Genomic DNA, 25,483 nt, shown 5'->3' on the forward strand with positions numbered 1-25,483 from the left:
AACAGTCACTAAACAGAGCCTAAGATGGACATTTGTCTATGGAATGTTTATAAGGGGTGGCCTCACACCCACCACATTTCCTCTGCACAGATCTGGTGTCCTGTCATCACAGGATGCGGCATGTTCTGTCATCACCAGGACAGCAAAGGCCCCTGCAGATAGACATCCCTATCCAACAGCCTCCTGGAACCAGTGGAGACATGAGGCCCTGGGGACTACAGGTCGTGCTAAGAGCCAGACCTGGAAGGCAGTCATTCTCACTGCAGCGAGCACTCCTCCATCCAGCCTCGGTTTCCATGAAAGCTGGAGCTCTAGGCCAAGCAGTGATGGGGTGATGGGGATTAGGGTCTGTTTACTGAGCACCTACTGTGTGCCAGGCCCTTGGCTACAGCAGTGAACAAGTCAGACAAAATTCGCAGACTAGCAGAGGAGCACAATGAACAAATAACTACATAATTAATTAGTGGATTAAGGAAAAGGGTAGCGTGCTGGTGGGGTGGGGGTGAGGGTGTCTCATAAAGAATTGATTGCCCTTCCTAGGTCTCTGCCTCTGAGCCAGGTACCTTGGACCCCTCCAGGCTGGGGGTGGGGTTGCGCAGACTCGGGGACTCACGTGACGTCAGCGTAAAAACAGGGTGGAAAGGTCCTCCGGGGAGGTGGGGCTGTGCTTAGGAAGGCTCTGAGAGAAGGGTAATTCATTCGTGAATCGAATTCATTCGTGGTTCATTCATTCGAGAAGTCCTGCGGCATCTACTGTGTCCCAAGCACCCCATGAGGAATACAAACGCGGCCCCTGTCCGCTCACTATATTGGGGGCAGACAGAGCGACAGGAAACCAGCAAAAAAGTCACGAAGGTGGTTTCATCCAGGGCCGTAGGCTCGGAGCGGGTAGGGCGGCCCGGCAGACCCGCCACCCGGGGGCGGGGACAAGTCCTGCATTTACTGCACCCCCCCACTCCTCGTCCCCACTACTCAGCAAAGAGGTCACCAAGCCAGCGACGAGCGCGCCCTCCGCCGGCTCCGCAGCACCCGCGTCCCCGCGATCGAGGGCGCGCGCGGCCCGCCCGCCGGCGCCGCGCCCGCCTGCCCGGCGCCCTCGGCTTACGGCGCTCCCTCGCGGGAGCCCTCGGCCTAGCCGGTCGCGCGAGCAGGGGAGCGGGCGGGGGCGCCACGCACGCGCACGGACTGGCGGAGCGCGCCGAGCGGGGTGCACCGCGCGGGTGCAGCCACGATGGAAGGAGGTGCGTACGGAGCGGGCAAAGCCGGGGGTGCCTTCGACCCCTACACCCTGGTCCGGCAGCCGCACACCATTCTGCGCGTCGTGTCCTGGGTAAGGACGTCTGGGTGGCCCGGCCAAGCAGGGGGTGGGGCGGTGTGGGGGCGCGGGCGAGGGCGGCGCGCCCGGACGGACCCCAACCCCACCGGGCCTGCTGCCCGGGTGCGGCCGCGGGTGGGGAGCCGGCCGGCCGGCGTCCTGGCGCCCGCCCCTCCCTCCTTCCCGGGCTCCGGGCGGGGGTCCTGGCCCTCGCGGGGGCGCCTGCTCCCCGACCCCTGGCTTCCCGGTGTCCCCACTTCTTACTCTCCCCCCCGCCCCCCCGTCGCGGTGACCTCCAGGCCGCGACCTGGCGCCTCGTGGGTCGGGTTGCGCGCGGCCGCCTGGGCGGACCGGCGACCGTGGGGACGGAACCCTGGTTTCAGGTGGCCTTTATTCGGGGGTGGATCGGGGCGTGGATCGTTTCGCGGGGTGCACGCGCTCTTGCCATGGACGTTCAAGGAGGAGAGGGCAGGAAACCGGGTTTTTGTGGCTTAGCTGGGCTCGTGTGGAGCGACGCGCCGGGAGCCGGATACCTGGGCTCTCTCCCCGGGAACCGTCTTTCTGCAGCGTGACCTTGGGCTGGAAGCCACCCTAGAAATGTTCACGGAAAGTGAGGAGTTAAATTCCGAGGTGGGCAGCGTCACCTCCTCTAGCTTGCCTCAGTTTCCCGATTTGTAGCGAGGTGGGAGGAGCCTCCTTGAGACCTCCTTGGGCTCTGATATTTCCTGAATTCGTGCAGACACCTGGATGCCTGAGGAGGGCCGTGGGCCGGGAGGGCGGGAGAGAGGTCCCCTGCCCACAGGGAAGAGCAGAGAAGCCCGTTCTGGACCTCTAGCCTGGCGAGGGCAGAATCCCTCAGTGCAGAGAGCTGAGTGGGGGTCCCTGTTCAAACCTGGGGTCGGGGAGAGGAGGATGGGACAGAGTCAGCACACGGGGAGGGGTTCACATGACCTGGCAGCACCCCAGGGAAAGGAGGCCTGCTGCTGTCTGGGGAGGGGTGTCTGGGGCTCCCTAGGGTTGCTGGCCATTGCCCAGACCCCCTCACTAGAGGGTCTTGCCTCTGCAGGCCTGGGGCCCCTTCCTGTGGGCCTAGATCAGAAAGGCCTGGATTGGGGACACTGGGCAGGGCCCCTGTCAGCCACCCCACCGGGCTAAGCCTAAAGCCAGCTGTGGGGTGCTCAAGCTCCCTCACTTCCTGGATTTTCAAGGCCATATAAGGGTGTGATGGGTGGGACAGCTGGGGTGTTTATCTCTGGCCTCCCAGAGGGAAAGGGATCTACCTTTCCTTTGTCTAAAAACGTTAAAACCTCCCTCTGGTGCCACAGGAAGGGTGGCCACGTTTAAACCCCTTCTTCTCAAGTGCCCACCAGATGGGGAGCTCTTTGAGGGCAGGGAAGCCCTGTTCTTTAGTCTTTGGGTCCCTGGTGCTGGCACATGGCCTGGCACCCTGGGTACATCCAGGAGGGTTTGTGGTGCTGAGTTCATTCATCCGTGTGTTGTCTCCAGCTCCCCAGAGACCCTGGCAGGTCCTTGGCAAAGGTAGAGCTCTGGGGGACACCTGCCTGATGAGGTGGGGTGGCTCTGTGCACTGCTCCCCTCCGCCGGCCCGAAGCGTGAAGTCACTGGCTTTGTGACGGGGTGTGGGCGTTTTGTCTGCTTGGGTCACTTCTGCTGGTGAAGGCTTCATTTAGCAAAGCTTTATTGAGTTGGCTAGGCTCCGAGGGAAGGCGGCGTGACTCAGACGCAGCCCTTAGTGCTCAGGGAGCCTACAGTCCCGCTGGGGAGTGAGCCAGGCACCCTCAGGCAGAGGCCAGCAAAACCAGGAGAGCAATCAGAGAAGCTTCCTGGAGGAGGCGATGTCAAATTGGGCCTGGAAGGATGAGGAGGGTTTACATGTGTGCACATCAAGGTGCCGGGAGGACATTCCAAGCAGAAGGGAGAAAAAGTCACTGAGCACCCACTATGCAGGGCTGTTCTCACGGTTACCTGGCTAGTTCCCCCCACAGTCTGTATCACACTTGAGGGAACTGAGGCTCAGAGAGGCCCAAGGTTACTGAGCATGTAAGTAGCAGATGGAGGATTTGAACCCAGATCTTCCTGTCTCCAAAGCACAGTGCTTCCCCTGGGTCAGGAAGAGTTTGAAGTCCTGGGATTTCAGGTTTGGAAAGGATAAGGGTCATCTGGGTCAACCTCCATCCAATGTCCAAATCCCCCCAGAGGCCCCCACCAGTCTCCCAGCCCTGCTCACTACCTTTGCGTGAGCAGAGGTATCTGATACAGGCTGATGAACTTTAAAAAAATATATAGGTTTTTATCTGATCATAGAAGTAATACCTGCCGATTGTTGGAAAACATAAATCACTTGTGATGGTTGCACAACCATATATATGTGCTGAATACCACTGAACTGTACACTTAAAGACGGTTAAGATGGTAAATTTTATGTTGTGTGTATTTCACCAAAAAAAAAAAATTGGAAAAAGAAGCACATGTGATCCCACCACTTAGGGAGGGCTGCTATCTCCTACCAGCCTTTTTCAAAAACACGTGATGCGCTGAGACATTTTAACACGTGGGGGCACGTGGTGGATGCACATGGCCACCTGCCCTCCTCCCTCGAGCTCCCTCTGCTTGCTCACCACAGGGTCTGGCAGGCAGGGTCTGGCTGGCGTTAAGCTTCACCTTCCAGCTAATGGAGCCTGAGCATTCAGCACCCGCTTGCCCTGGTTTGCCAGAACTTTCCTGGCTTCAGCACTGATAGTCCCATGACCTGGGAGCCCCCCTGTTCCAGACAGACAAGACGGTTGGTCACTCTATCCAGGACTCCTGTGCTCCCCAAGACCCCTTCTGCCGCCCTGTAGGGCCCTAACAATGTGAGCACTTGGGCTTGCGATTTTGTAAAACTTGTAAGAGAAAGATCTTTTTTCTGTTATTTTTTTTATTTGAAAGTGGGTCCCCAAACCATGTAAGCTTCAGGGAGTCACCAAACCTGGACCTACCCTGGAACCTGAGCCCCCAGGCCTGCAGGACCCCTTATCTCTTGACTGAGGCTTTCTCAACTCCTCTCTGCCCCTGTGTGCCCTACACCACCTCCCCCCCCCCAAACACACCTGGGGGGGGGTGATTACTCACTTCGGGAATTGAGGAATGGACCCTGAGGGTTAAGGTGGGGAGGGAGCTGGTGAGCCCTCTGGCAGATCCCAACTTGGACCCTTCCTGCCCTGGGCGAGGAGGTGATGGCTAAGTTGGGACAGTGTCCAGGGTGAGCTCAGAGCTCCCTCTTCGGACCTGGGTTGGCGGGGAGGTGGGCTGTGCTGGCCGGGGGCCAGGAGATCTGGCACCAGCTGTGGCCACCCCCTCTGCCTCTGTCTCCCCATCGGAAAGCGGAGGCTGGGCTGGATCAGAGGTGCCCAATCCTGCCCCGATTCTGCAGCCTGTCAGTGACCCCTTTCTTTACCTGGAGCCAGGTGGGGGGAAGTGGAGTTTCAGCAGGGAGCTAGCTGATTTCATATAAAGGACTACCTTCTGTTTGGAATTTACATCCTTTTAGAGCTTTGAAATGACCTATGGGAAAAGAATATTAGCACTGGTAGATGAGAGGTTTTCTTTTTCTTTCTTTCTTTTTTTTTTAAAATTAATGCTCTGTTTTGGCAAAAATAAAACAATAAAATGTTGGAAATTTTGCCATTTTCAGGGTTGATCTCTTAAGGGCTTTGGCTGTAACACTCAGGATGTTGTAAGGAGGGTGGGTGTCATCCCTCGCATGACAGAAGTCAGGGGCAGGCTGGAGGTGACTTCTCTACTGACTAGAGACAGAGCTCCTGGGCCCGGGACTGTCAGAGCCGCAGTTTCAATCCAGTCCACTGGGTCCACATTCAGTGTACTCCCCGTGGCTTCCCTGTCTGAGTCGCAGTGGCACCAAGGAGTGGCTTGAGGGAGCGGTTTTACACCCTCATTTTTATCAGACCCCCTCAATCACTCCAAGCAGACACTGAGTACAAGAGCCGAGCTTGTGGGACTCCCCCGGCGGTCCAATGGTTAAGAGTCCGCGCTTGCACTGCAGGGAGCGCGGATTCAATCCCTGGTCGGGAATTCCCGACGCCGCGAGGCTCAGCCAAAAATAAAAATAAAAAAGCTGAGTTTGCTTTGCAGATGCAGCAGCTTCGAAATGAGACCCCTTGTCTCCGTTCCCAGCCAGATTGCCACACTCTAGCTGTCCCACATGGAAACTCTAGAGCCTGCAGGGGCTGGGGTGAAATGGGTCCAGGGTGGAGACAGAGCCTCTGGCCAGCTCTGGCATTCATTCATTCATTCCACAAATACCGAGTCCCTGCTCGGTGCCAGCCTGTGTGTCCCACCGGAGATGCTCTAGGTCAGTGAGAACAGAATTGAGTCGACAGGCACCATCCAGAAGGCTTGGGATGCGATGAGAAGGAAATCCAGTGGGGAGTAGGTACGTCTGCCAGGGGGCATGGAGGGCTTCCAGGGGGAGGTGACCCCTGTGTTGGTCCTAATAAAGAAGGTGGGGGTGGAGGTGCATTCCAGGTGGGAGGAACAACATGTATAAATAAATACTTGGGGGCACAAGGTCTGAGTGGGTTTTAGAAACGTTGCTGAGCTCCTGGGGACCCCGGGTGTGTGAGTGAGAGCAAGTCAGAGAGGTGTGGGGGGCAGGCAGGGTGGGCAACCCAGGGTCGGCCTTGGACGCCAGTTTCACAAGCTGGGCTGCATCGGAGGGCCGTGGACAGCCTCAGAGAGGGGTTTTAAGCAGAGAAGAGGTGTGTTTTCGGAAGTTCCCTGCGGAGCCATGTGGAGGTGTGGCTTGGGGAGGGCTCTGGGGACAGGAGGCCCAGCAGGAAATGTGTGGTGTGGTCTAGCCTGTCCTCTCCCAGCGCCAGGCAAGGCCCTGCCACTTACTCAGGGGGCTGGGTCCACGCAGGCATGTCCTGTGCTCCTTTGGTGTGTATCGCTGACAGCCTCAGAATCTTCTTGTCCTCTTCGCCTGCCTGTGACCGACCTTTGTCTGGTCCATCTCTCTCAGGCCTGGGAGAGAGTCAGGGCACGGAGGTCAACAGGAGACGTGGACGATAGGTTTCTGCCTGCGTCTTGGGCATTTCTTCGTGTCCTGGGGCAGTGTGGGAACTTGAGGAGTCTTGGGTTTGGCATCGAGACCAGGGCCGCCAGAGAGGGACCTTGGAAAATCCTCACCTGGAACGTGGGATTGGAGCGCCTGGGTTCAGGGCGGGCTCGGTTTGTGAACATGGATGTATAAAGGGCCTGCCATCCAGTTCATTCCTCTAGGCACGTGACATCCCTGCCCAATGGGTTTCATTACCCCCACTTTAGGTGAGATGCTGAGGCCCAGAGAGGTTAACTGGAGCTACTGGGATTGCAGCCCATGCCTGACTTCCAGGACGTGGCCCTTTCTTCCTGCTTTGGGGAGTCCCCAGCCACATGGGGAGTCCCACACGGCCACTTGAGCAGAGCTGTTAGGCAGGCTTGAGCCTGGGGAGAAAGAACAAAGGCTGGGGGAGGGAGGGCGGAGAGGAGGAAGAACCAAGGGGAGGAGGGAGGAAAGGGAGAGGGCAGAGGGCAGAGCTGGCACGGAGCCACAGTTGGCACCTACACCGGAAGAACCAGCTGTCCGGTGGGAGGAGAGGCAGGGCAGAGCGTCAGGAAGTGCCTGGGGCCCGAGGCCTGAGTCCGTGTTCTGCGCCCACTCCGCCCCTGACAGGTGGTGTGACGTGAGCGTCTGCCAGTGCTCTCTGGGCCCGTTTCCCCATCTATCAGATGCGGGGAGGACAGCCAGGTTGGGCTGGTGGTTCCCGACCTTTCTACCCTCAGCAAATGCTACTCCTGCTCCTAGTGGGTTGTAGGTTGGGAACTTGGGGACTGGTCAGTATTTAAAGAAGTGATGTCAGGGACCAGCCTCCTGCACCCCTGATGCTTTGTGGGGGCCTGCAGGGGGAGCCTGGGCCCCAGATCCATACTGCAGGAGCAGAACAGTGTCAGCTGGAGCCGGCAGGGTGGCCCGTGCCCCTGTGTTTCTGGGGAAGCCCTCCCTTCCTGGAGGGAGATGTGCTCACCCCACCTCTGCCTGGGAAGATGGTGTGGGGGGAGGGGACCGCGGGGAAGGGGTGGCTGGGAGAGTCCCAGGCTGTCAGGCCCAGACTGTTCAGAAAGCCATCACCTGGGAACCCCAACCATCCCGGCTCCTCAAATGACTCAGCGTCCAGGGGTCAAGAGGACATGGTCTTCCCCAAATCTTGGGCCCCCCTCTGAGCATCCCTGACACCTTTTTTAAGTTGCACTGTAACCTGGCCTCCCCCCAGACCCAGACCCGGCTTCCCCAGCAGCCTTCTCAGTGGGGGCCGTTCTTTGCCTCATGCCCTCCCTCTGCCGGGCCTGGAGATGGGACACAGTCATCCCGGCTCCTGAGGCTGCTTCCAGACCATTCTCCCCCAGCTTTGAATCTCATCACAGCACTGGGCCAGCCACTCCCCTCATTGCAAGCCAGCCCCAGGTCACTTGCCCTGTCCCTCAGCACCGCCCCGCCTTCCATCCTGCTGACTGTAGCTCCCGCTTCCGTGATCCTTCTCACAGCCTGGCCTCTCACTTCCTTGGCCTCCAGCCTCCCACAGTCTTGTCCTCCCTGCCTCAGCCACTCTCACTGGGTGTACCCTGGGCCTGGCCCTTGTTCCTGGCGAGAACTCAGGTGTCCGCCTCTCCCCACCCCTCCTGTCGTTCCAGCGCTCTGCCTCGCGCGCGGTCCTTGGCCTGGGGCTTCCTCTGTACACCGGCCCTCACCCCATCCTCCCCGCCCCCCTCGCCAGCTTGGGCTCCCTGGTGGTCTCACCCACCTGCTCCCCGCTCTGGCCCCACTGCATCGCTGCGCTCACCTGACAAAGCCCTGCTTGCATCCACCCTTGGCCTCCTCGCACCCGCCCCTCCCCCAGGCTCTCTCCTGTTCTGGTGGCCAGGCCAGCCTCGCAGGGTCCACCAGGTGCACCCTCTCACCTGCTGGAGGACTCAGATTCCCTCCTTCCCTCCCTCCCTCCGCCCTTGCCTCCATCCTCCACTCTGGCTCTTTCCCATCAGCTTACAAATGGGAGTTCTTCCCACGCCCTTGCCCGTGCCTCTGGTCCTGCAGAAGATTCGTCTATGGTCTCCGTCTCTGGTGTTTCTCCCCTGGTTTTCTCTCACTTGCGCCCTGCTCAGGCTCTCGCCCTCACCTCTCCATCTCGTCAAGATCATCCGTGACCTTCACGTTGCCAAATCCTGTGGCCAGTTGTTATTAATGGCTCTCACGGCCGCATCTGGCGCGGTGAGGGGTTCGTACGTCCTCCCATTGGTTCCGTGGGTTCCGACAGCTGTGGGACTGCCGCCTTCTCTCTAATGTGCCTGGTCTTTGCGAGACTCACAGTCTAGCGGTGGGAAATGTGGCTGAGAAACCACTTAAAGTATGGAGGTGAGCATAAGCCCTAGAGTGAGGGAACACTCACTCAGGCTCCCTCGGCTCGGGACAGGCGGGAGGGATGGGGCCAGCCAGGCGGAGAGGGGGGACATTCCAAGCAGAAGGAGCAGCACGGGTGAAGGCGCGGCAGGGCGGTGATGAGAGGCTGCTGCCCCCCACCTCCACGCCCCATGGGCTGTAAGCTCTGGGGGGCAGGGACCGTGTCTGTCAGGTCACTGTCTATCCCCAGTGCGAGACGGCACCTGGCATCTTGTCATGGCTCACACGTGGGTGAATGAGGCTGGGAATTGCCGTGCTCTGTCCTCCTCCGGCCACCCACCGTCCCCATTCAAGCCTGCAGTCTTCAGGGCTGGGTCTCAGTTTCCCCGTTTCTAAGGAGGCTCCCTGCTCTCCTGGTGTTTGTGCAGCCACAGGAGGGAGAAGACAGGGGAGCCTTCAGATCACCAGGTCCAGCGAGTCTCAGTGCCGCAGGGACAGGGCCCCTGCCCAGCAAGCCCACTCCCCACCCCCACTGCAGAGAGCACACGGAGACAGCTTGCGGGAAGATTACTGCCTAATCCGCAGCAGGTCTCTGCTTCCAAGGCTGCAGAGGTGGTGGCCGGGCCGGGCCTGGGAGGAGAGAAGGGAGCCCGCCTGCCCCGCCCCCACCCTGCGGCTCTGCACGAGGCTCTTGAGGAAGCCGAGTGCCCCCCCCACCCAGTGCCCATCACGCGCCCCTGCGTTGGCTTCGGCCCTTTCCCTCACGTGACCCGGGGGGAGGCAGGGCCTGTTCCCGTGAAGGGGGGCCCTTGCAGCCTGACTCATCCCTCAAACGCTCGGCTGCCCGTTTCTTTGTCTGCTCTTCCCGTGGGGCCCAGGAGGCAGGTTGAGGACTTCATGGGGATGCGGGCAGGAAGGCGGGCTCAGCTCATGCTGAGGGAGAGGACGTGGCAGCCTTTGTTATGGAGTGAGCTCCCTGTGGTCAGAGGTGTGCAAGCCAAGGATGCTGAGGAGAGGAGAGTCTTTCTCCCAGCTCTCGTGCTGCCTGTGTCTGCCCATCTATCAGGCTTGCTGTTCACTCACCTTGAAGCCTTTCCTGACCCTCCCTCTGGGTCTGGAGTGGAGACATACACCCAACAACTGAACCAAAAAATAAGAAAAAAATATGTAATGAGGTTATCAAGAAAATAAATGGGGGTATTGGAGAATATTGGGAGTCAGGTCTGGAGAGCTTCTCTGAGGAGGTGGCTTGCATTGAGATTTGGACGTTGAGAAGGAACCAGCAGGAGCCAGCCTGGAAGATCTGGGGAACTCTAGGCATCCCAGGTAGAGGGAACAGCCAGTGCCAAGGTCCTGAGGCAGGAATGAGCTTAGGAGGGAGCAGAGGCAAGTGGCAGGAGAGGAGGCTGAGAGGAAGCTGGAACCCTGGGGGTTGGGGTGGGGAGGGGATTTCACCGTGCGGCTGTTGGTGAGTGAGATGCAGCAGGGGTGACACGATCTGACTTAGGTTTAGAGAGATCTGGATGGTGCAGGGGCGCAGGAGTGGCGCACAGAGGCTGGGAAGCTGCCGTCATCGCTTAGCAAGAGGTGATGGTGGCCTGGACCGGCACAGGGGCGGGGGCGGGAGGCTGCATGGAGGAAATTGAGAGTTTGGGGAAGAATGAAGAAATAGACCCAAGTGCCAGGTTGGATGGGGTTCAAGGACACGCCCACTCTGGGGTCTGAGCAGCTGAGTGGGGACCAGTGTGCAGATGGATGAGGGGGCGGGGAGAGACCAGAGGTGAGACCAGCAGCCCGTCGGTGTCTTTTTCTTCGGGGCTGGACTTTATCCTCAGCCCCGGGAGGGACTGGTGAGAGTTGGGGGAGTGGTGAGCGCCCCCTGGCGCCCGTCTGGAGATGGGTTGGAGGAGGCGGGAGAGGAGGCTGTCCTGAGTCAGGCAAGCAACACTGTGGCCTGGAAGTGGACAGTAGCCGATGCCGCGAACTGGAGAGCCGGCGAGCGGGTCTGCTGGCTGCCTGCAGCGTGAGGCAGGGACCAGGGACTCCTCCCAGCCACCGGTCTGGGGAACAGATGTCTCTGTACAGGGTGAGGTAGATAGAAGGTACCATCCGGAGCTGGCAGGACCGGAGAGTCGTGGACTCCTGACCTCATCTCTTGACAGCTTGTCTGGGGGAAGACTCAGCAGGTGCCCAAGGATGTTTAAAGCCAGGCCTCTGGGAAGTTCCCTGAGAACAGCAGGGACCTCTGTCTCCACCTGCCCCTGATGCTGGCTGGGCCCAGCTGTCCCTGGAGCCCAAGTTAGCCTGATGCCCGGCACTGGCCCAGGCACAGCCTGCCAGCTCTCTGGGCGGATGTGGAGAAAAGTGGGCCGGGCCCCTCCTGCACTGTGGGGAGGTGACAGGCTCGGCACAGCAGCTGTCTCTCCTGGGTCTCGTGCTGGTCCTAGAGTCTGGGATCTGGAAGTCATTTCTTCATGGGGAGGCAGCTGAAGGTCGAGGTTTGGCACACGTTCTGGAATGGGGCTGGACCTGGGGCAGGCCTGGGCAGGAGGCCCGGCACCATGCTTACCTGCTCCGGGTCATCCGGCCGTGGGCTGGCCAGAGTCCAGGCCTCATGGAGCCTCAGCTGCCCTCTGCTGGAGTGCGCTAAGTAAGCCTGCTTTGTTGGGGTGGGTGCTTTGTTGTTGTTTATCTGTTGAAGTGTAGTTGATTTTTACAATGTTAGTTTCTGGTGTACAGCAAAGTGATTCAGTTATACATATAGGTGTATATATATATATATATATTTTTTCAGATTCTTTTCCATTAGGTTATTACAAGATACTGAATATAGTTCCCTGTGCTCTACAGTAGGACCTTGTTTATCTGTTTTGTACATAGTAGTGTGTATCTCCTAATCTGTGGGGTGTTTTTAGGTTTATTTTTTTCCTTAGAGGTTTTGATGAGGATTAAATGAGATGATTTTTGGCAAGCCCTCCCAGTGGATGCAGGGCCCCTGCAGAGGCTGTGGGCTGGCTCAGGGTCGGGGGTGAGGGTGGGCCGGGGGAGACAGACCGCTAGATGAATCCCAAGCAGGAGTATGTGCAGGGTTAGGGTGGGCGAGAGTGACTGGGAAGGAGGGTGTCCCAGGAGGCAGCTGCAAGTCACCACCTCCCAGCAGGGTTTTGAAGGGTGCGAAGGAGTTCGTTCCTGTTTGAAAGATGAAGAAGGTGGGGAAGGGTGTTCTGGGAGGTGGGAACAGCCAGGGCGAAATTATCAAACAGCCTGTGGCTTTGCTAGTGCTGGCCCTCTAGGATGGTTGAGTCGTGGGGTGGGAGAGAGAGTGATGTGAGGCCAGGGCAGGGTCTGGCAGTTCTGGGGTCTCTGTTTCTGTGTGTCTCTGAGTCCAGGAGCCTGAGATGCTGAGATTCCTTCGGTTTGCTTTTCTGAGTTGGAGATAGCTCTGCTCTAAGTGCCATCTGGAATTCGTTTTTTTAAGGCTCAGGATTGGATTATAAAGATGGTGAAAAAAACAGAGTCTTGCCCCAGTTTACCTTGGTGCTTTTTTTTTTTTAAACATTTTTTTCTAGTGCAAGGGAGGGAGGTGGTTTTTCCTGTGCCTGCCTGTGCCCAGTGGCCCCCTGAGTACCTCCCGGGGCCCTCACCCTCCATCTTCTCCTGTTTCCTGGCTGCTGGTTCTGCCTCCGCAGCCCTGTCCTGGCCCCTGCAGCAGATCTGCTTGTTGGGGTGAGCTTCTCCCTCCCATGCCTCTAACACCGTGGCCAGCGTAGAATTTCATTGTGGTTTAATTTCCGGTTCTCTGGTGGCTGCTCTGCGTGCTCCTTGCCACCTGGCCTTAGCGAGTCACCCCAGAGGCCGCCTGACACAGGGCACTGGCCTTGGATTTTTGTCAATACTCCATCCACCCTTAAACAGCCGTGGGACCTGGGCAGTTCCCTGGACGTGGGTAAAATGAGAATAAGGCCATGGACCTTGTGCAGTGAAGAGCATGTGTTTCAGTCACATCGTGGATCTTGAGGGAGTCCCCGTTCCTCCTGCCTTGGACTGTGGAACAGAAACCTGGGGCCTGGGCCTGCTTTTGGGAGGCTCCCTCCCACTCGGGGTGGGGAGACTGCAGCTAAGCAGAGGAGTTAACCTGGGGCCCAGAGGGTCCTGCAGGGGGTGTGGTGAGACTGCAAGGGCCTTGTGTGTCCTTGGCAATGCTGCTTCCCCTCCCCTAGGCTCAGTTTCTCCATCTGTAGACTCTCAGCCTGGTCCAGGGGTGGCTCCCTGCCCTGGCCCAGCCCTGCAGCCTGCGGGGGACCTGGCACGACACCTCTGTTCCCAATTCTCATCCAGCCCAGCCCCTCCCCGACTGCCCTGCTCCCCGCAGCAGGCCAGTGTCTGCAGATTCTGGTGGCTTTACCTCCAAAGGACATTCAGCCCCCACTACTTCACCCCATCCCGCTGCCCATGCCAGCCCCGCCCGCTTGTCCCTCACCTGGGCGCTGATTAGCCCCTCTGGTCTCCCTGCTTTCACCCTCGCCCCACAGTCTTTTCTCCACCATGACCAGGGTGAGTCTTCTTTTCTTTTTGCGGTACGCGGGCCTCTCACTGTTGCGGCCTCTCCTGTTGCGGAGCACAGGCTCCGGACGCGCAGGCCCAGCGGCCATGGCTCACGGGCCCAGCCGCTCCGCGGCATGTGGGATCCTCCCGGCCCGGGGCACGAACCCGCGTCCCCTGCATCGGCAGGCAGACTCTCAACCACTGTGCCACCAGGGAAGCCCCGGCAGGTGGACTCTTAACCACTGCGCCACCAGGGAAGCCCAGGGTGAGTCTTCTTAAACCTAAGTCAGATCAATCACTCACCTGCTCTTAACCCCAAAGTGACTCCTGAGCTCAGCCTTCCCCTGCAGGCCCTGGGGGCCGGCCCTTGCCTACCTCGGGGACCTCCCCTTGCTCACTGTGTTCCAGCCACACCCTGTGCACCTCCTCGAGGCACCAAGCTTATTCGCGCCCCAGGGCCTTTGCACTTGTGGTTACTTCTCCCTGGAACATCTCTCCCCAATATCTGCATGGCTCTGCCTTTCTGCAGGTGGGCGTCCGCTCAAAGGTCACTACGTCAGTGACCCCCTTTTGCCCAGTCTGTCTCCTCCTGCCTTGCTTGGCGCTTCTTCGGGACACTCGTCTGGACTCTTGTACATGTTTCTCAGCTGTTTGTCTCCCTGATGAGAACAGGGACCTTGCCCCCTCAGCCTCTCGCACAGGGCCTGGCACATACTAGTGCTTAGAAATACTTTAAAATGAATGAACAACCGATAGCAAGCCCCAGTTCTCTGGCCTCCGAGCTGCGGCCTCCCAGGCCCCGGAGGCAGGGGGCCCTGTGGCTGCAGAGCGGTCATCTCCCTGGGGAGCGCAGGCCCCGCAGAGGGGCAGCTCACCCCACCGCCACCCAGCATAATCAGAAAAGTTAGTTATAGCCCAGCACCTACCACGTGGTAGAAAGAATATTACGGAAAGAAAACAGTGGAAAGGGCCGGGGGTTGTGAGGTGGGCAAGTAGGTGGCTGGTGGGAAGTGGAGGGAAGGGAGGCACCGGGAGAGGTGGGCAGAGCGGGTACTTAGAGGACCTTGACCACCAGCCCTAGAAGCTTGGATTGTGTCCAGAAGGCCCAGGGCTGGGGATTGGGGGCGGGGGCACTTAGGTGACCTTCGTTCTGCAGGGTGGGGACCATGATCCATAGACCCAGATCTCGTTGCTCCTGTGGCTTCTCACCGCATTTAATCCAATGTGCCCGTGGCCCACCAGGTCCTGCCCTCCCTGCCGCTTCCTGTCCCATTGCCTCCTCCAGCCCCAGCTCCCTGGTCCCTGCTCCAGCCGTGCTCCTTCCCTCACCTTCAGCCTTTGCCCCTTCTGTTCCTGTGCCTGAAACACGCTTCCCCTGATCTGTGCAGGGCTGGCTCCTTCTTGGCCCAGCTCAGAGGTCACTGCTCAGGGCTCCCTCCCCTGACCACTGCCACCTCTTCCCAGCACTTGCCACCGTGGGTCATTGCCTCAATTATCTTTTCCACTTGTTTAGTGTCAGTCTGGCATTTTTTGGTTGTTTACTCTGCATCACATGCTCTTCCTTACACATAGGACCTCATTTATTCCTCACAAAATGTCAGTGGTTTAGGTGCCATTGTTGTTGGGAACTGAGACTCAGAGAGGTTAAGCCCAAGGTCACCCCGCTAGACAAGGGGCCAGGCTCTCGCCCCCTCACTCCTGTAGCTCCAGATGGTCAGCTCCCCGACAGCAGGGGCTCCACGGACGTGGTCCCCCTTGACGCCCCCTCCCAGCACAGTGCAAGGCACTGAGAAGCCTGTGACCTGTGATGAATGCCTGACGGAGGCCCAAGTCTGCAGGAGGGAGCCGTGGGCGGAGAGGAGGGCGGGGAGCCCAGGGGCTGAAGGACGGGCTGCAGGGAGCTGGCATGCCAGCTCTGCCAGTTCGACGGGTCAGGTCCAGGAGGCTGTTTAATCTTGCTCCTTCCCCTCTTGGGGACACGCCCTCACCAGCACTTTCCTCCTGGCGTCTCTGAGGACTCCCTGCTCCTCTCCCCCAAGAGGGCCCGTCTTAATGCTTCCTCCTCTGCTGTCCCCAAAGCCCGGACTTCCACCCACCTGCTGCCCCCACGCCTCCACTCAGCCTGCTTTAGGGAGGGGGTCCACCCTTGTTCCAGCCCCCAGGGAGCGTGTCTTCTCTCCCAGGGCCTCTGGAGAAGGGAGTTAACCCTTAACGAAGTCCTGACTGCTCTGCTCTGTGTACTTGTGTATAATGCTTCCATCAGCCCTGGAGGGAAGGTTAATTTTTACAGAGGACCAATCTGAGGCTCAGAGAGGTTAAGTCGTTTGCCTGAGGCCACACAGCATGAGCAGCAGGCCTGGGATTTGAATCCAGCAGGTCTGTGTGACTCCTCAGTGTCTGAAGTCTCTGTCTAATCAAGAGACTTTTCCATTTTGCTGGATTGGTGATGTCTGATGACATTGGGACTGGGCCTCAGATTCCCAGCCTGGCAGTTTTCTGGTAGGAGCCTTGGACTTGTCTTGGTGCACAGGCCCAAGGGGCTGTGTGAGTGGTAGTCCCTGGAGTTGTGCAGTGCACGGCCCAGGCAGCTGGCTGTCAGAGCCCGCCTTTGTCTCCCAGTGGCATCTTCATTGCTTGTCTGGGCTGTCAGTAGCCCAGGGGTCCCTTTGACAGTTGCTCTGAAGTCTGGACTTCGTGCCTCTCCCCTCCTGTGCCCCTGAACGCCAGACTTGCCATTCCAGTCCCACGGCCTGTTCCCATCACACTGATGCTTTCCTACTGATCCCCTGGGTCTCTGGAAATAAAGGGTCACGCCTGCTTCAGGGCCCACCTCCTGAGGCTGAGGGTCAGCTTGGTCAGGTGGAAGAGAGCGTAGGGCTGAGGTTCAAGAGACCTGGGTTCAAGTTCAGCCTGTACCCTGACAACAGTGTCACCTTCTCTTTCTGAGCCTCAGTTTTCCTTCTCTGTCAATTGGGGGCAGTACGAATTGCCCTTGCTGCTCCATGCGGAGATTGTGAAGATGCAGAGCCTGTGACCGGGCAGAGCTGTGTGCCAGGAGGCCTGCACTGGTCTGCAGGTTGAGGTGACATGTACATTCCCAAATCAGGACTGGCACATGTGTGGCTCACAGGCCACCACTGCCCATTTCAGTGCCCGTGGCTGAACCAGGACACAGCACCCCCCGCATCCTTTCTTTTTTTTTTGAATTGCAGAAAAATTCATATTACCCACAATAACCCATTTTAAAGTATACAGTTCAGTAGCATTTAGTGGATTCTCAATGTTGTGCAACTACCACCTGTCTAGTTTCGAAACTTTTTCATCACCCCATAAATACCCGCCATACCCATGAAGTAATCCCTCCTCATTCTTCCCTCCCCCAGCCCCCGGTAACCTCTAGTCCGCTTTTTGTCCTGTTTTGCCTATTCTGGGTATGATACATAAAAGAAATCATAATACTGACCTTTGGTGTCTGGGCTTCTTTCACTTCTTTCTTCACCTGTTTCAAGGTTCATCCCGTTGCAGCATATATCAGAACTCTGTCCCTTTTTATGGCTGAATAATATTCCATTGTATGGATGTGCCATTCATCCATTCATGGACATTTGGGTCAAAATCCTTGTTAACACAAGTGTCATGAACCAGCGGTCTCCAAACCTTAGTTCATGCCGTCCTTCAGGAAAAATTTTTGAATCAGTCCTCCCATTAAACGTAAATTTGAAACCCACGCACCTATGGTCAGTTAATCTATGACACAGGAGGCAAGAATATACAGTGGAGAAAAGAGTCTCTTCAATAAGTAGTGCTGGAAAAACTGGAGAGCTACATGGAAAAGAATAAAATCAGAGTGTTCTCTAACACCATATACAAAAATAAACTTCAAAATGGATTAAAGACCTAAATGTAAGACTGGAAACCATAAAACTCCTAGAGGAAAACATAGGCAGAATACTCTTTGACATAAATCATAGCAGTATTTTTTTGGAATTATCTCCTAAAGCAAAGGAAATAAAGGCAAAAATAAACAAATGGGACCTAATTAAACTTAAAACCTTTTGCACAGCAAAGGAAACATGAACAAAACAAAAACACAACCCTACTGAATGGGAGAAAATATTTGCAAATGATATGACTGATAAGAGGTTAATATCCAACATATATAAACAGCTCATACAACTCAACATCAAAAAAAAAACCTGATTAAAAAATGGACAGGAGACCTGAATAGACATTTTTCCAGAGAGGAAATGCAGATGGCCAGCAGGCACATAAAAAATGCTCACCATCGCTAATCGTCAGGGAAATGCAAATCAAAACAAAAATGAGATATCATATCACACCTGTCAGAATGGTTATCATCAAAAAGAACATAGGGACTTCCCTGGTGGTCCAGTGGGTAAGACTTCACACTTCCAATGCGGGGGGCCCGGGTTTTATCCCTGGTCAGGGAACTAGATCCTGCATGCATGCTGCAACTAAGAGTCCAAATGCTGCAACTAAAGATCCCGCATGCTGCAATGAAGACCCGGTGCAGCCAAAATAAATAAATAAATAATAAATAGATAGATAAATATTTTTTTAAAAAGAACACAAATAACAAATGTTGACGATGTGGAGAAAAGGGAACCCTCATACACTGTTGGTGGGAATGTAAATTGGTGCAGCCACTGTGGAAAACAGTATGGAGGTTTCTCAAAAAACTAAAAATAGAACTACCGTATGACCCAGCAATTCCACTCCTGGACATATATCTGAAAAAAACAAAAACACCGACTTGAAAAGATACATGCACCCCAATGTTCATGCGTTATTTACAGTTGCCAAGAAATGGAAGCAACCTAAGTGTCCATCAACAGATGAATGGATAAAGAAGATGTGGTACATGTTGTATATATATGTAATGGAATACTACTCAGCCATAAAAAAGAATGAAATTTTGCCATTGCAGCAACATGGGTGGACTTGGAGGGCATTATGCTTAGTGAAATAAATCAGACAGAGAGAGACAAGTACTGTGTATCACTCATGTGTGGAATCTAAAAAACACAACAAACTAGTGAATATAACAAAAAAGAAGCAGACTCACAGATACAGAGAACAAGCTAGTGGTTACTAGTGGGGATTAAGAGGTACAAACTATTACGTATAAAATAAGCTACAAGGATTTATTGTACAACAAGGGACTATAGCCAATATTTTATAATAACTATAAATGGAATAGAACCTTTAAAAATTGTGAATCACTATATTGTATACTTGTAACTTATATAATATTGTACATCAACTATACTTCAATAAGAAATGTGGATTTGTTTTATATATATTACTGCTACACTAATATGTCCAGTACATTATAAAACCCATGTAAAGTGTAGACATCTTAAAAAGATACAATTTAAAAAATGATGCTGCTTATATTTTTTCTCACACCTGCGCTGGAGTCACTTCCCATCATGGGTGTTAGCTAAGGACAAAAACGTGTCTGGGTCATATTGAAATTCTAGTTCCTTATTATAGAAAAGTTGGAAAGCAAAGTGAAGTGGACAATGGACAATAAACGCTCTGCAGCCTGCACCTCAAGTTCACTGTAGGCCACATCTGAGGTTCTGTTTTCCTGTTTGTGTGTTTGTCAGTTGGGTCTGGGCCTCCTCATAATCATAGTTTCTGGGGAGGCGAGAGGTAGGAGGAAAAAGCATGAACTTCAGAGTCAGGTCCCTGGGTTTGAAGCCAGCTCTGCCACGTACCAGCTGTGTGACTCTGGGCACATTCACCAATACCTATACCTCCCCTGCTTCATCTGCAAAATGCCGATATGCTGATTGTCCTCGTTAGCTGCTGCTGTGTAACAAGACACCCCAAAATGTAGTGGCTTAAAACAACAAACATTTGTTATCTCACAGTTTCTGTGGCCAGGAATCTGCTTAGCGAGGTGCCACTGCCTCTCACATCATGGTGTCAGCCAGGGCTGCGGTCTCATCTGAAGGCTGAGGGAGGATCCATTGTCAAGCTCACTTACATGGTGCTGGCCGGACTCGTTCCCTGTGGGCCGCGGGGCTCAGTTCCCTGCTGGCTGTTGACTGGAGGCCTCTCAGTTCCATGCTGCGTGTGTTTCTCCATAAGGCAGCTCAAAACCTGGCAGCTGCTTCAATCAGAGCAAGCAAGTGAGAGGAGTCAGGAGGGGGTGAGCACGATGGAGGCCAGGTCTTTGTAACCTCCTCGCACAAGCGACATCCTGTCACTTTTTGACGTATTCTGTTTGTTTAGAAGCAAATCGCTAGGCTCAGCCCACAGTCTAGGGGAAGGAGATTGCACAAACGCGGAATACCAGGAGGTGGGGTCTTAGGGGACCACCTCTGCTGGCTGCCAGCCCAGCTGAAATAGACCTGTCTTGGAAGTTGTTGGGGAGCACTTAAGGAGGTAACACATGTTACACTTGGGGTCCTGCAAGTAATTGACCTGTTGCTCTGTAATTGACAGGATTGTGACTGTTGTATTTTTTTCATTTATCATTCTTTCCACTTGTCAGGGCCTGGGCAACAGGGAAGGGTGGGACCAAGGACAGGGCCTGAGACCCCAGAACAGCCCGTGGCTCTGCAGAGCAGAGGGGAGCACAGAATGGGGCTGGGCACGTGCCCACATCCGGGGGAATCAGCTGGGGGCTTGCTGGCTTGGCAGTTTACCACCCAGAGGGCTGAGACCTCTTCTCCTGGGAGGCCAGGTCCAGTCCTAGAGGAACTGTGGTATCAGGGCCCAGGAAGACCTCTCAGCACCTGGCTGGAAGGGGAGTGGGGCCACATCTGTGGTCAGAGGGTCCTCAGTGCCTGCAGCTGAAGAAGAAGGCGATTGACCCCCGCCTGTGCTGTGTGACCCCAAGCAAGTTCCCTTCCCTCTCTGGGCCTGCCCTCTGAAATGCATGCTTAACACCGGCCCTGTGGCTGTTTGGGGTGAAGAGGGCTCACAGAGAGGCAGGCAGCGGGCCGAGGGGGTTGGCAGCCCTCCCCTCCCCTGGGGCTGGTACTGGGAGGGGTCTCACGCCCGCCCCTGCCCCTCCCCCACCACCGCAGGTGTTCTCCATCGTGGTGTTCGGCTCCATCGTGAATGAGGGCTACCTCAATAGCCCCTCAGAGAGCAAGGAGTTTTGCATCTACAACCGCAACCCCAATGCCTGCGGCTATGGCGTGACCGTGGGCGTGCTTGCCTTCCTCACCTGCCTGCTCTACCTGGCCCTGGACGTGTACTTCCCACAGATCAGCAGTGTCAAGGACCGTAAGAAGGCCGTCCTGTCTGACATCGGCGTCTCGGGTGAGCCCCCATCCCAGTGGGCACCCCCCAACCCCAGCGCAACAGAGTCCGCAGGGGGCTGTCCTGGCCGTGGTCCTCCTCAGCCTCACGCACACCTGGGAGGCGGCTGCCACCCTTCTCCCTATTTTCCAGATGGGGAAACTGAGGTACAGGCAGGTGAAGAGACAGACTTGGGGTCACAGGGCTGGCAGCAGGGAAGGGTGGGACCAGGGCTGGGCCTGAGACCCCAGAACAGCCCACAGCTCACGCGGGGAGGGGAGCACAACGACCAGAGGAGTTACCCCTTCTTTCAGTGGCCTCCTCTGGCCCCTTCCCTGGTGGAGCCCCGTGAGAAGTAAGCAAGGCGATGGCTGAAGGCCCTAGCACACAGTAGGTACCCCGGGAGGGTCAGGACCTGGAGCTGGGGAGCCACCGTGACCTGCCACCCTTGCCCTTCAGAAATGGCCTTTGGCAGAAGTACCCTGGTCTCTGTCCCCATGAGTTCCGAGAGACTGATTGGAGGGTGCTTGGATTTGGTGTCACTGGCCTGGGGTTGTGGTCTCAGGTGTCTGGCTGGGACCTCCCCCCACTTCCTGGCCCCAGGACTCTCAGGATGTGCCTGGCTTGCAGGCAGTGAGGCCCGGGGTCCCTTAGACTCGAAGGAACTAGAATGACATGAGTGGTTCTCAAACTTCGTTCCATGGAGCCCCTGGGTTCCCCAGCAGTGTCTCTGGGAGGGGCTGGGCTCTAGGCACCACCCCCGGCACACACGCTTTTTATCCTGAGCAGCTCTGGACTTCTATGGATAGACTGTGGGCATCTAGAGATCTTGTTGCCACAGGGCTCGCACCACTAAACTCCCCAGACCTCGGCTCTCCAAGGGCCCCTCACTAACCTCGGGGCCTTGTGAGGCTGCAGTCACACTAGTGGTTGAGACTCTGACCTGCTGGCCCCGGCGTCCCCTCATCCTCTCCTGCCCAGTTCTCTGGGAGGCTGCAGGGTTGGGTGGACGCTTCCCCCAGAGAGCTGCAGGTCTCAGGGTGGACCATGGGTCAGTCAGGGATTCAGCCAGGAAATGTGTGTTGGCTGAGGTTAGAGACACGCCGGCCGAGGCTGACTGACTTTTCTCTGTCTCTCCTCCCCTCTGTGTCTCCCTCCCTCTCACTGCCCGGCCCTCCCTGGATCTGCTCCCGGCCTGGCTGGTTCCTTTCTGTGGTCTCTCTCCCGCTCTGCATCTGACCGGCCTCTCTGTTTCCGCCTGCACCTTGCCTGTGCTCTCCCCACTCTGACCCCCACCCCCTCTCCCTTTGGGGGTGGAGGAGCGTGGGAGACGTGCTCTTGAACGTCCCCCGTTCCTCGGTTTCCAATCGCCTCCCTCTTCGCCCTCTCTCCCCGCGCGGGCGTCTGCCTGGCCCCGCGCACACCCCAGCCTTCTGGGCCTTCCTGTGGTTCGTGGGCTTCTGCTACCTGGCCAACCAGTGGCAGGTCTCCAAGGACAGCCTGCTGAACGAAGGGACAGACGCGGCCCGGGCTGCCATCGCCTTCTCCTTCTTCTCCATCTTCACGTGGGTGAGTATACCGCCCACCCAGCCCACACTCGCCGGCCCCAGCCAGGCTCCCGGGCTGGTGGCCTTTGAGCATAGCCATGGACTCTGTTCTGCTTCCCTCCTAAACGCTCATGGCGGGGCTGCTCCCTGAGGAAGGAGACTGTCCAGCAAAGACAGTCAGGTGGTGGTGGCAGACCCTGGCTTTGGTGCAGAGCACCATTCCTGTGGTAATGGACTCCCCCCACCAGCCACTCCAATAGTTGGGTGGTAGGTAGTTACTGTCCCCTTTTACAGATGACAAAGCTGAGGCCTAGATGGGAAGATAAGGCCTTGAGGTTCAAGGCAGGGAAGGAGCCCAAGCAGAGAGTCAGGAGACCTGGGTCAAATCGTGGGGCTGCCTCTAATTTTCTGGGCCTCTGTCTTCCCATCTGTAAAGTGGGGAGATTGGATTTGCTGTGGGGTGTGTCACAAACGCAGATGGCCACGGGTCAGGCAGGATGTGAGAAGGCGTGAGTGGACCGGGTGGCATGTGCACACAGTCCTGAAAGGGTACCCTCTGCCCGGCCCCTGTTCTGAGCAGTAATGGGGACCCACAGAGGCCAGGTCTTCCTGTTTTCCCAGGGAGCCCAGAAGTCTGAATTTCTATGAGAAATCTGATCTTTATGTGTTAGCAATTTGTTCAAGTTTCAAAAAATATATTGTGTGGGTCCAAAAAAGCATGTCTCTGGGCCCCACTGGCCAGAGGTCACCCCTTTGCAGGCTCTAGACCACGTGGTGTTGAGCACCCATCAGCGTGACAGCAAGGCTGGTCCTTCTTTCCCACTGGTTCCAGGTCCTCTCGATTTACTTTTTCTTCTCTCGTCTCCCTCCTGCAGATATCTGGGGTTACGTAGGCTCCGTTGCCACATCCCAAGGGTTCTCACCTCCCCTCTGACAGTGCCCCCTTCCCTCCAGACCTTCCAGCTGTCCTGACCCCTCCTGTGAAGCCTTGCTGCAACCAGCCTTCCCTGTCCCCGCTGCCCTCCTGGGCCTGTCCTAGACTCCTTCCTTTTTTGTGGGCTCCTGGCTATCCCTTTTCTCTTGGGGGCGGGGCTCGCAGAGGAGGAGTGGGTGATTGGACACCAGGACTTCCAGGGGTGGGTCTGAAAGCCTGACTGACAGGTGCCCACCAGCCCACTGCAGTCAGCCTCTCTGCCGGCACCTCTGCCTCTCCCTGTTCTTCCCCGCTGGCCTCACCCTTGCTGTCTCCTGGCAGAGCCTGACCGCAGCCTTGGCCGTGCGGAGATTCAAGGACCTTACCTTCCAGGAGGAATACAGCACGCTGTTTCCCAGCTCAGCACAGCCGTAGGCCCACCCGGCTTCCAGAGGCAGGGAGCCCTAATCATGCCCAGTGGCAAGGTTGGGGGGCAGCCCACTTCCTGGACTGGCCAAGATGCCAGGGCGTGCAGGGCGGTGGAAAGCTGGCTAGAGGGGCCAGTTAAGACTCACCATTCGCTCATTGCCTCCTTTGTTTATTCTTCATGTGTCCGTTCACTCAGTAAACATTTATTGAGCAACTGTTATGTGCCTAGTGATGAATCAGATGTGGTCCCTGGCCCCAGGAGCCCACATCCTGGGGAGGCGAAGACAGACAAACCAAAACCTCCCCCAAATGTACTGCACAGGTTGTAGAGGGGCTGGAGGTGGTTCCACACATGGGCTGTCAGGGTGCCGAGCTGTGGGCTGAGAGCCCGTCCCATGGCTGCAACATGAAGGCCGATTTTCCAGTCGCCATGGAGGCTGGCTGCCAAGGGGGGTCTGGCCCAGGACATCAGAATACTCATGGTCTGGCTCTGCTCTCGTGTGCTTTGTGACCCTGGGCAGACCTGTGCACCTCTCTGAGCCTCAGTCTACTTCCCTGGACTGAGGAGTGATAATGGACCAGCCTCTCAGGGCTGTTGCACAGATGAAACAAAGCTTGGCACAGGGCTTGGCACAGAGATGCTCAATAAATGTAGGTTCTTTTGTTCATTCATTCATTCATTCATTCTCTCCAAGGAGTCAAGGACACCTTCATAATCTCTACTTTGGGAGTGATTCCCATGTGGTGAATCCCTGTTCTTCCAAAGGACCTTGGCCCCCATTTCTACACAGGTTCCCTCTGCTGCCCTGGAGTACAAACTGGCCCCCAGGGCAAAGCACTGCACGGTGGAAATGCCACAGAGAGTGCACCTGCTCTGAAGAAGCAGGGCCAGGTGGACCACCAGGTCCCTGGGCTCTGAACAGAACGCCCAGCCTCACCTCTGCACCCCAGTCCAGCAGGGGCCCACACCCCTCCATGGCTCCTGTCTGTGGCTCTCTGAACTGGCTGGCTAAGGGAGGCCTTGACTCAGTGGGGATGGAGGAGTGACCACAGATATAGCACTAGGTGCCTGTAGCTAGAGGCCCCTTCCTGGAAGGGTCTGCAGAGGTCATCTGCTCCAGCCCTCTGCCTCCGTGCAGACACCAGTGGAGCCAGGGAGCTGTGGGAGGACCAGGTCTGCAGAAGTTCCTCTCAGGGACTCATTCATTCATTCATTCATTCCCCTTGTGCTCTTGTGGGCTCACTGATGGCTCAAGGGTGCTGACAACGTTTCTGGTACCCCAGGGGGGACTTTCCACCTCCCTGCTTCTCCAGGCTCCTGCATCCGAGTGCCCCCGCAGCCAGGACCTCTTACCAACATAGTGGAAAATACAGGAGGGCCACTCCTAACTTCCTCAGCCCACCTCCTTGAGGTCTGGTCTGCCTTTCCCAGGCCCCTGGCCCTTTGCCGCCTGCCTCTCACCCATTGACCCTTTTGGGTTCCTGGTTGACTCAGTGCCTTGTCAGCAGGCTGATCAAAAGGAAGGAGGTGGGGAGGGCCGTGGCCTGGGAAGGGGCAGGACCCCTGTGTTTAGGTCTGGGTTCTGGCACTGACTGCCATGAGGCCACCCTTTTCTAGGCCTCAGTCTTCCCAGTCCCCAAACAAGGGTATGTAGAACATTAGCATTTTCCCATCACAGGCAGATTACCTGGATTGGGAAGGTCTCTGGAGAAGGCTTTCAGTGCAAACCTATAAACATTGTCGTTTAATGACAGATTTAATTTATTCCCTAGCTTGGTGTGATCAGTGTCATTGTCCTTCATAACAATGTAACTGCTTTTACTGGAAAAGAACTTCCCGCCTATGCATTTATGCGGTAGACAAGTCTTTCCCAACTGGGTCCTGTGAAAAAAGGGCTTCAGTGGTCGGATAAGGTTGGCAAATGTTGCTTGCCATAGTTTTCCCCTTGGGGATCCCAGCATATATTAGTCATTAGTCAAAGCTCTGACAAGTCCTATAG

At 56.4% G+C, this 25,483-nt stretch overlaps 1 protein-coding gene across 3 annotated transcripts in view; it reads left to right on the top strand.

Moving 5' to 3' along the window:
• The first annotated feature begins 1,139 nt into the window (after positions 1 to 1,139).
• The window catches only part of SYNGR1 (synaptogyrin 1), a 28,946-nt gene continuing 4,602 nt past the window's right edge, over positions 1,140 to 25,483 (top strand). Inside the window, exons 1-4 of one of the 3 annotated variants that reach the window (XM_004279500.3) lie at positions 1,159 to 1,330; positions 20,378 to 20,615; positions 22,024 to 22,163; positions 23,397 to 24,151. In XM_004279500.3, the coding sequence (XP_004279548.1) occupies positions 1,232 to 1,330; positions 20,378 to 20,615; positions 22,024 to 22,163; positions 23,397 to 23,489 (570 nt within the window). In that variant the 5' untranslated portion in view covers positions 1,159 to 1,231 and the 3' untranslated portion in view covers positions 23,490 to 24,151. Of the gene's footprint in view, positions 1,331 to 20,377; positions 20,616 to 22,023; positions 22,164 to 23,396; positions 24,152 to 25,483 lie in introns of those variants that run through there. The other 2 variants (XM_049693823.1, XM_004279499.3) reach the window with 2 other exon arrangements.

The sequence above is a fragment of the Orcinus orca genome, chromosome 11, assembly GCF_937001465.1.
Source record: "Orcinus orca chromosome 11, mOrcOrc1.1, whole genome shotgun sequence".
NCBI classification, from domain to species: Eukaryota; Metazoa; Chordata; class Mammalia; order Artiodactyla; family Delphinidae; genus Orcinus; species Orcinus orca.